The sequence below is a fragment of the Crocuta crocuta genome, unplaced genomic scaffold (assembly GCF_008692635.1).
Source record: "Crocuta crocuta isolate KB4526 unplaced genomic scaffold, BGI_CrCroc_1.0 scaffold1652, whole genome shotgun sequence".
Lineage (NCBI taxonomy): Eukaryota > Metazoa > Chordata > Mammalia > Carnivora > Hyaenidae > Crocuta > Crocuta crocuta.
Window position 1 is genome coordinate 11498 of NW_027530954.1, and position 10948 is coordinate 22445.

The following is a 10948-nucleotide window of genomic DNA, read 5'->3' on the forward strand; positions in this document are numbered from 1 at the left end:
GTTATTTTTTCCCTGATGAAGACCCTACAAACATGTAAAAAGAATACAATGAGCAGAGATTTAGCAGTGAAGCTTCGTTATAAAACTACTCTAAGACTAGAAATGAGAATTAAACCATTCCCCAGCCCTGCCCTGTCCTCCTGCCGAGTAGAGCATTCAACATTAAAAAGAATGACAATAAAGGTATACTACAATTATAGATAAATGATATGTACATTTAAATATTTAAAAACTGAAGTAACTTTTGAGGGGGAATGAAGTTTTAGAAAGAGTTACTAAATAAATGAGTGGAAAATTCACTTTATCATTATTATTATTATGTTTTTATTTAAGTGCCCTTTTGTTTTCTGTTTCTTTGTTTCTTTTCTTTCTTTCTTTCTTTGTTTCTTTTCTTTCCTTCCTTCTTTCTTTCTTTCTTTCTTTCTTTCTTTCTTTCTTTCTTTCTTTCTTTCTTTCTTTCTTTCTTTCTCTCTTCCTTCCTTCCTTCCTTCCTTCCTTCCTTCCTTCCTTCCTTCCTTTCTTCTTTCTTTCTCTCCCTTCCTCCCTCCCTCCCTCCCTCCCTCCATCTCTCTCTCTTTCTCTCTTTCTCTCTCTTTCTCTCTCTCTCTTTCTTTCTTTCTTTCTTTCTTTCTTTCTTTCTCTCTCTCTCTCTTTCTTTTTTTTCTTTCTATCCATGTTAGTTAACATGTAGTGTAATAATGACTTCAGGAATAGAATTTAGTGATTCATCACTTCCCATATAACACTCAGTACTCATCCTAGCAAGCGTCCTCCTTGATACCCACCATCCATGTATCCCATCCCCTTACCCAACAACCCTCCAGCACCTCTCAGTTTGTTCTCTGTTTTGGTTTATCTCCCTCTTTGTTTTTATGCTATTTTTGCTTCCCTTCCCCTATATTCATCTGTTTTGTGTCTTAAATTCCACATCTGAGTGAAATTACGTGATGTTTGTCACCCAGGTGCCCCAATGTTGATCCTTTCAATCATATTTGTAAGTTTGAGAAACACATGGCATATTTGATACCAATGTTGCAAAGATTGTAGAAATGTTGATGTAATCCTTTTAATTTAGAGGTAACTGGAAAATTCTATGGAAACTTGCTATGATTTCAGGTTTAATTTTTGAAATTTTAAAATTAGTTATCCATAGTATCATATTCGACATCTTAAGGTTCCAAGTGAAAGAAAATAATCATGAATATCTTAAGGTCTTTGGTGTAAATGTTCTTAACAAACCTCGATTTTCAGAGATTGTGGGTTTTTTATTGCTGCATCATAAAAGAAGTCTGGCTTTCACCAAAAATCATAATAAGATGTTTATAACCTTGGATTCACCCAGAAACCTTGGTTAATCAGAACAGATTATCTTTAAAAATGGCTAGGGGCACCTGGGTGGTTCAGTAGGTTAACCCTCCAACTCCAGCTTAAGTGGCCATCTCGGGGTTTGTGGGATCGAGTCCTGTGTCGGACTCTGTGCTGACAGCTCAGAGCCTGGAGCCAGCTATGGATTCTGTGTCTCCCCCTCTGTCTGCCCCTCGTATGCTCATGCTCATGCTCTGTCTCTCTCCCTCTCTCTCTCAAAGATAAATATATGGATAACTATATGAATATACTACAAATTAGTGATCTATTTTTTATTGTTAACTATAAGCATGGCTTTAATTTGAAGGTTTTATTTTATTTTTTGAAAGTAAGAAGCATTGTTTTTATTTCACTACAAATGTGTTTCTCAGTCTATTCTCCTCTTTTGATTCCCCAGAAAAATATCTCTCTTTGCTTCCATTAAATAAAAAATCAATTGTCATACATTATATAAAATAACAGATAACCCCAATAACAGGTTTTTTAAAATATGAATTCTATAGTATGAAATATAAACCCAGTTTTTTTTTTCATTCCTGTGTGTATCTACACCTTTTATTTTTTCTCTTTTCACAGTTTGTTTTTAATTATTTATTTATTTTATTACATTATTTAGTGTAATAGTGGTTTCAGGTAAGAATTTAATGAAATATTACATATACTGTTCAAACAAACTTTTGAATTTTAGCTATCCTGATGACAGCTGAAATTAGTCATCAGAGTATATTCCTTATATACATTTATCTAATAAAGAATTTTTTGAACACATTTATGTATTTTTAGCTGTTATGATACACTCTTCTGTAAAATGTTTCTTTTGGTGTCTTGTGCCCCACTCCCTCCCAGCCCACCTGTTTTATTCCCCTCAAATAGGCTACCTGTCTTGTTCATCCTCATTCTAGGAGTTGGATAGTTTGTTGTTTTGTTTTGTTGTTTTGTCTTGTTTTACAAATTATGTTGAAAGGGTGAGTGTATTTCAAATGTAGTCTCTCTGGATATATTTCCACTTTCTTATATATTTTCATTAAAACAAATTTTCATTCTAAATAGAGTACTATTTATCAGTTAGTGTTATTATTTTTCGTACCTTGCTTAATGAATCTTGGCTATTCCCATCATGAAGATATTATTTTACTTTACTTTAAGAACTTTATGGTTTCAGCTTTCACATTCACATTCATAACAGATCTCAATTAATTTTTACATACAGTGTATAAATTACCAAAATTCCTGTTTTATGTAGGAACCAAATTGAACTAGGGTAATTTACTGAGAAGCCCTATTTTCCCCACTACTTAGCAGCAGGGCTTTTGTTTTAAAACAAGTGGAATTATATACATGAGGATTTTGGAATTTATTTTTATTTTATTGATCTCTCTGTAAATATGTGGATTAATTACACATTTAAAAATTAATCTAGCTTTGGTCGAGGAATTGGTATCTGTTATTAGAAGTCCTCTGAAATCCTCCTTCTTCTAAGATATTTCTTTGGCTATTCTAGGTCCTTTGTATTTCCACATAATTTTTTATACCAACTTAAGTATTAAAAAGTACTGTTGGGATTTGAATTGTTACTGCATTAAATCTATAGGAAAATTTAGAGAAAACTGACTACATCACAACCTTTGTATCTTCCAACCAATGGATCTGGTATATTAACATTTAAATCTCAGTAACATTTTTTGTAGTGTCTAGCAATGAAATCATGCAAACTGTTCATTAGGTTTTTCAGAAGTCTTATAAAGAGTTTTTCCAGTGTAGTTGACAGTTTAAGATTTCAATTTTACCTGCTTTTTATTAGTAGAGAGCAAAATAATTGATCTTTAATATGCTGATCCTATATCCAACAATCTTGTACAATTCACTTATTTCTAATATTTCTTTTGAATTTTTAATGTACACAACTATGCCACTTGAAAATAGTCAAACTTTTGTTTCTGCTTCTCTATGCACATACATGTTCACATATCATAATGTAACAGAAATCTAAAATGTCACCTACCACAGAGAGATAAAGTGTCATCAAAGCAGATAGTGTTGATTATTCGTTGATATATCTATATGCCCGGCAAAAGAAATAATAAAGGCCATCTTTTATATGTCAGGATGCTGATGTGGTGAGCCCTGGTATTTAAATGGTATCCAGGCCACACAAAAAATATTTGATAAAAGACATAAGAAAGCCTTTTAAAAATTATCTAATTGCAGATGTATTAAAGCAGACTTCTCTTAATTGTAACATAAATACTTGGCAATATGAGAACAGAAATCAGACATCGTTGTTTTTCAGTAATACTTAAGGACAAATTAAAGTTGACACCAGAAGATGATTACTACTTGAACACCTATAAGTTGAAAACAGGAAAAACATTTCTAGCTTTCCATGACTTTTACATAATAATCCTTCCTAAGGCCTATGACATATAAAAACAATAGTCTGTACCAAATTTATGATATCTATATCTACATAGGCAGTTTGTGCAGATTTTTCCATATCCTACGCAGAGCACCTTTTACCTCTTTGTTCCTCAAGCTGTAGATCATGGGATTCAGCATAGGTATTATCAACGTGTAAAAAGCAGAAGCAATTTTATCAGTATCAAAGGAATGACTGGATTTAGGCTGCACATACATGAAGAAAAGTGTCGCATACAATACAACGACCACTGTCAAGTGGGATCCACAGGTGGAGAAGGCCTTGTGCCTGCCCTCTGCAGAGTTCATCCTGAGGATGGCCAGAAGGATCAGGGTGTAGGAGACCAGCACTATCAGAAGAGATGATACCAAATTAAACGCTGAAAAGATCAATATTATCAACTCAATGTCACGCGTGCTTGAGCACAGCAAAGTTAACAAAGGAAGACTGTCACAGTAAAAATGTCTAATGACATTATGATCACAGAAGGATGACATAAAAATCTTTATGGTGGTTGTAAGAGAAAGAAAGGCACTGTAGACATAGGGGACAGCTACCAGCACCCAGCACACCTTTTGTGACATAACAACTGTATAGAGCAGAGGGTGACAGATGGCCACATAGCGGTCATAGGCCATTGCTGACAGAATGAAAAGCTCACTGATGATAAACAAGATGAAGAAAGCTAGCTGTGTAGCGCACCAGGTATAGGGGATTGTGTTTTGATCAGTGATGATATTGACTAACATTTTGGGTCCCACAGCTGTTGAATAACCAAGATCAATGAAAGCCAGGTGTCTGAGGAAGAAGTACATGGGTGTTTGTAACCTCGAGTCCATGTTGGTGAGGATGATCATGCCCAGGTTGCCCACCACTGAGATCACGTAGATGATGAGGAAGAGCCCAAAGAAGGGAGCCTGCAGCTCAGGCTGGTCTGTGATTCCCATTAGGATGAATTCTGTTAGCACTGTTTGATTTGGTTGGTTCATCCAGGTCATTAGGAAAAATTGCTGTGGGAAGAACCATCACAAGAGTTATTGGCATTCAGGTGAGGACATCTGTTGACATCTTTAGTATGCAATGTCATTATGGTTAAGAGAAATAAAACTTTTAAATTTTTTTCATGTTTATTTATTTTGAGAGAGAGAGAAAGAGCGAGTGGGGGAAGGCAGAGAAGAGAGAGAGAGAATCCCAAACAGGCTCCACACTGTCAGCATGAAGCCCGATGTGGGACTCAAACTCACGAATTATGAGATCATGACATGAGTAGAAACCAAGAGTTAGGCACTGAACCAATTGAGCCACCCAGCCGCCAAATTCAATTTTTTAAATTTAAATGTTATTTAAGTAAATATCCAGTTTCTTAATTTAAAATAAGACTCACCTCCATCATTGAACCTGGAACCAAATTTAGAAGTGTTACAATGAATCTGTGTATTTTAGCCTTTTGTTTGGTTTGGTTTGGTTTGGTTTGGTTTGGTTTGGTGCCACATATTTGCTGTGAATCTTGACATTATTTCTGACTTAAAATAGTTATAATTGGTTAAACACATCATACTTTAGAAAGAATTATAATACAAGGAGCAGCCCTCTGCTTCTTTACTTTGCAACTTTAGTCCAAACTTCCAAGGAAAACCATGATTAACTCATTTAATAGACTTTGATTTAAATCTGCATCTTTAATGATATTCCTGTTCCTTTACCCATTTGATTTTTTAAATTGTATTCTTATTCCACTATACTTTTATAAGTTTTCAATATTGTTTAATGATTTTTTAGGATGAAAGATAATAATGTAACTTGCAGAAGTCCCCTACATGCCCACTCTAATGCACATAATAAATGTTATTTTCCCTAGAATAGTGCATCTGAATAATTAGTACTTGTCTGGTTTTTTCAGTTTCTGATTTTTGCTATGTTGCACACCAGCGTAAGGCCTGCATCTATAAGTTATTCAATATAAGAAAGAAGTATTAGTAAACATTTCCACCATTGCTTTGACTTTAGCATTAATATCTCAGAAGTGATGGGTTTAATGCTGTAGTTATATTTTCTAGCACATCTTAAAACGAGTAAATGCCATTAAAATGTATTTGTTAATGTATGACTTAAAATCACCCAGTAAGTTGCTATAAATATAGATCCAAAAAAGAGGAATATCACTTCAAAATAGTGGCAGTGCTACCAGATAATAAAATTTATAAAGCTGTGTTATTGAAGCAATATGGCATACAACAATGGAATAGAATAGGGAGGGATCTCAGAAAAAGACCCATGAGTGCATAGGACTATAATGTATGACAGAGTAGCATGTTAAGACAAGCATGCATAAATGCCCTATTTAATAGAGTTGGGGAAAATGACTGTCCTTATAGAGGATGATGAAGTTGGATGTTTAGTTCATCCATATGAAAATCAAGGGCTTAATGTTATAAGAAAATATTCAATTTTTATAACCTTAGAAACAAGAACCGCAGTTTGTCCTTAAGAAATTAAAAAATATAGAATAGAAATTCAAGCCTAATTTGGCAGCAGAGCTACTTCACAAAATTTGCTTTATCCAAAAATCTATTCAAATCGACAAAGTAGTCACAACAAAGCAATAACAAACATTCACTAGCAGCAACCAAACAAATGACAAAGTCTAAAGCCTTAAGGTAAAGAAATTATACCCAAAGAAAAGACTATTTCATAGCAATTTGTACAGTTTGGCAAATCTCCTCCTCCCATCACTTAAATATTTAGGTGGCCCTTCTTCCCACCAGCCCTACCCAAGCACTGGCTACAAAGTAACAAAGAAATTGAGCATCACACCTGACTCTTATCAGATGAAAGTAGAAACTCCAGAGCAGGATCAGGACCAGGGGGATGGACATGAAGCGCCAGGATGCCCTCTTATGCGAATGTAAACCCCAATCTCACCTCAATATTCTATAACATTTTGCCAATAGCCTCAACTAAAATAAATGGGTTGGTCAAATTTAGAACATTGCTCTCCCATTCAAAGAAGGGAGGGAAAGAGAGAGCGAGGGAAGGAGAGCAAAAATACTGACTCCCCCTTAAGATGTTTATCATCTAGATTCTCAAAATAAATGTAGAAATAATAACAAAGGTAAATGAGATTCCTTACCACATTCAAAGAACATAATAATAGTGGTAAAATTATACCATTACTCTGGAGAAACTAGTTATGAAAAGAGATTATTAGTACACATGATATAATGCACTGAGTCTGGTATTGGTGACTCTTATTAGTAATTTTTATTGGAGATAGCTATCAAAAATCATCACTGCAGCTAATCTAGTAATCATTCGAATCAGTGCCATCTATTCCTCTTAAGTGAGGACCGACTTCTTGTTCCCCCCTGTGATTACTAATCTAACTGCTGTTAAAAGAATTTATAAGTGTTTCCTCCCTTTGAAACATTCCCTTGGGAGCTTGAATGCAATTCTTGATTATTCCCAAAGCGTCTGAGAATAGGAAATTATGCCACTGACTTTGCTAACTATCCAGAGTTACTTTGATTTCCCTATTGAGGACATGTTTTTTATATATAGAATTCTACCACCTTAATTGTTATTTTTATTGCATTCACTCAAATATCTGGACTTAAGTAGATTATTTTTTTGTTTTCATGTTTATTCATCTACAAATTACATAAGCTCTCAGAGGTTTTCACAATGGCTTCTTCCATGTTTGATACCTGAGGATAAAGGCATAACTATATATACATGACCATAGTGTGTTAAAAGTTCAGAAGGAATAAAAATTATGAATAAGTGTGTAAAGTTATTATATTTCTTTTTTTAACCTAAAGGACTAAATTGAATAAATGATACCCTAATTCCACATCCCACCTGCCTTCTCATCCTAATTTCCTATCCCTTACTTCAGTTTCCTTTCCTTCGCAAGAACCTCCTGTGCAAAAGTTGACAAATGTTCTGAAAAAAGAAATGTAGCCCTAAAAGTGAGTATAGTATGTTTTAAAGTGCACACAACATGTTATAAAACTTTTCTGATACTTCAATGCTCTCACTCAATGATACATTTTTAAATTTTATTCATTTTCTATGTACACACCAATATTTTGCTGTCCTCTGTTTAATGAAATTGCTATAATCTGTCTCTACCCCCATTTACCATAAGTTTGTTCCCATAGTGACAGACATTTAGTTAGTTACCAACCTTTGACTTCTCCATGGATCACCACAGTCAATAACTTTGTGTGTGTGGTCCCCATTGACCCAAGAAGGAACAATTCTGAAATATCTTCTTGGGCCTCGTTTTTGGGAGAAAATGAACACATTTAATTTACTTAAACCAGGATGGATCTATTTCAAGATTTCTTTTACTGTGCACGTTTCACCGTCATACACTGCACTTCAGACTGTGGACCTCCACCTTATGAATATGAACCACTTGTATGAAGTATGAATGGTGAAGGTTGCAACAAAGAATGAAAACAGATTTAACTTCATAGCACTAAAACTAATTTATTTGATTTAACACCTTATTTTTTTAAATAAATTCAAATATTAGTCTAGATTTGAAATAGAAAAATCCACTAAGTATAATCCATATCAAAAAAGGAATTCAGAAATAACCGAGACAGAGACACCTTAATTTTAAGTTAATCTTACTATTTGAATGTCCACCACAGGGATAATGCCAATAAAATGGTTGTTGAGGTGACAAAACCCTGACACACATCTTGAGGTGGAGGTTGGGGGGGGCCTCCAAATCTTGCTTTCCCTCTGGGGCACCTGGCTAGCAGGTATCTCAGCCTCCTGACAGATAGGTGTGGAGAAGTGGCCAAGTTGTAGCCTGACTCACCTGTGGTAATGGAGCCTCTCTCTGTCTGCAGCCAATCTCTCCACCACTGTGCACTTGTTCTGAATGTTTCCCACAGCACCTTTCTGTTTCAGAAATTGTAATTCCCTGTGGTGGACCAGGCAATGTGGATAAAACGCTGAAAAATTGCACGAGAAGAAGCCAACAAAGAGAAAAGTGATTACAATATAAGAGAAGATGCCACAGCTATTAAGGAAGTGTTTGCACCCATATTGACTATTCATTGATCTTGAGGCAAAAATTTAAGCATCCTTGTAAGTAAAATCCTTCCTTGGAAGTTTTCCAAACATAGAAGTTTTTTACTTATAGATTTCATAAGGGTTTTAAATTGACATCATATAATATTCTGAGTCTGTGTCTTCAATCAATCACACTGTGTTTGTGTAAACATTAATAATCATTATCACTCAGTAATCTATCAGTTCTTTGAAATATGAATTTTAGTGTTTTCTAAAATCATCACTTACCTCTTCTGACAACTATAGTTCAAGTTGGTTATGTGGCTTGATAATTTTTAAGAAGCAGGTATTCTGACATTTACATTATATACATTTGTATATTACATCATGTACATTTTCTGAGATGAGATAAGAGATTGTTATCAAAGAGGCTCCTGGGTGGCTTAGTCAGTTGAGTGTTGGACTTTGGCTCAGGTCACAATCTCATGGCTCATTTGAGGCCCACATCAGGCTCTGCTGACAGCTCAGAGCCTGGAGCCTGCTTCGGATTCTGTGTGTCCCTCTCTCCCTGGCCCTCCCCTGCTCATACTCTGTCTCTCAAAAATAAATAAACGTTAAAAAATTAAAAATTAAGAAAAATGTTAGTTGTAAAGGCTGTTTTGTCAACAAAATTTCTGCAACCTAGGTAATGATTGTTGTTTATAAAAGTACCTTTAGGTAAACATCTGATGAAGGTTTACGGGCTTCCAGGAAGATAGCATTAGCAGCTCAAACCAAGATTATCTAGAATGTAAGGGACAAGAACTCTCCATTGGAAGACTTACAATTCCTCAATTTAACTCTTGAATTAAATAAAATCAGAACCATTTCAATTCCTGTTATCTATTAGATTTTTGACATAATAGAAAATATTTAATACTAGGCATATGTCTTGGGATATAAGTAAAATATTAAGGTGTACCATTGTGGCGATTCAAAACAAAATCAGCTGCTGTGAAAATAGTCCTTAAGTAAGTTTTTGAGTTTGAATTTATGAAATAGTATTTGCTATTCTGATTTGGGGAAGTTGGATGGTCTTTCTTGTTGTCATGATCTTGAGAAGATTCGGGGTGTGCCACCCAAGATTTACACACTTGAGATACTCTCTGCCTACAACATCCCTACCTATGGAGTCAGGTCAATCTACTATCTGTGGCAGCTGCAGAATGAGGGGCCGTGTTGTGCTGTTTGAAGTTAGGTCTGTCCTAACTTTACAAGTAGTCAGACCTTGACTTATGACTGTCTTGCATCTTCTCTCTCCCCTCACCATTAGGGGGATGTTATTGTCTCCTGAAACAAAACTCCAAAGAAGTGAAGTAGGGATAAGCTGGAAGCACAGGTGACTTAGCAGCTCACAGGATGAGCTTTAATCAATTAGAGATCAAAACTGACATAAATTTTCCCTATCTTCATCCATGGAAAACTGGTACTGGGCTGATGTGCCTGCTGGTTGGTTGATGATGTTGACTCAGCATTTCTGACAAACATGTACAAGTGATATGTGAGCTCCTGTGTATGTGAATGTGTTGTTTCAAGCCAGTGATTCAGTAGTGATTCCTCACAGTAGCACTAGGAAACTAATACCACTGACACCATAGTTATTTTTAGAAAAAACCTATACATAAACCAAGTTAAAGGGTAGAAAACACTACAGTGTTCATTCTTGACTTTAATTTCTTAATAAATGCATAAGATTTGTAGAAGTGCAAGTGTGAGTTTAGCCCTTGTGCTCCAATTCTGTTCACCTAACTAGACTCAAAGAGAATGACTTTCTGACCCAAAATGTACTTCTCTGTTGTACGTATGCAGCTTGGTTCAGCAAATTTAGCCATAGGAACACACACACACACACACACACACACACACACGCAAACATAAAATAAATTCTATANCTATTCTACTTACTTAAAATGAAACTTAGGAATTAGGCTATGAAGCTGAGTGTGATGGGTCCTATATTGACTTATTTCTGACTTCCCTGAAAATGTCATCAATCTACTTTATTTCAAGGCATTGTCTTACCTCACAACCCATGCCCCTTCTTCCTCACAACATTGTTAGCAGATTTTGCATGCAAAGGCAGAGATAGGGCACAGA

The 10948-nt window shown here is 35.2% G+C and overlaps 1 protein-coding gene and 1 long non-coding RNA gene across 3 annotated transcripts; one reads left to right on the forward strand and one right to left on the reverse strand.

Annotated features, from left to right (window-relative positions):
* Nucleotides 1–3828: 3828 nt before the first annotated feature.
* On the reverse strand, nucleotides 3829–8648 carry LOC144236064 (olfactory receptor 8K3-like). Its single transcript, XM_077769669.1, has 2 exons — nucleotides 8616–8648; nucleotides 3829–4791 (listed from the first exon to the last, which is right to left on the reverse strand). The coding sequence occupies exon 2, from the start codon at nucleotides 4777–4779 to the stop codon at nucleotides 3829–3831; it is 951 nt and encodes a 316-aa protein (XP_077625795.1). The 5' UTR covers nucleotides 4780–4791; nucleotides 8616–8648.
* Nucleotides 4403–9684, forward strand: LOC144236065 (uncharacterized). Of its 2 annotated transcripts, XR_013336401.1 has the most exons (4): nucleotides 4403–4829; nucleotides 7677–7749; nucleotides 8708–8887; nucleotides 9521–9684. It is a non-coding gene; the product is annotated as an uncharacterized LOC144236065 (long non-coding RNA). The 2 variants fall into 2 exon arrangements; XR_013336402.1 differs by lacking the exons at nucleotides 7677–7749; nucleotides 8708–8887.
* The last annotated feature ends 1264 nt before the right edge of the window (nucleotides 9685–10948 follow it).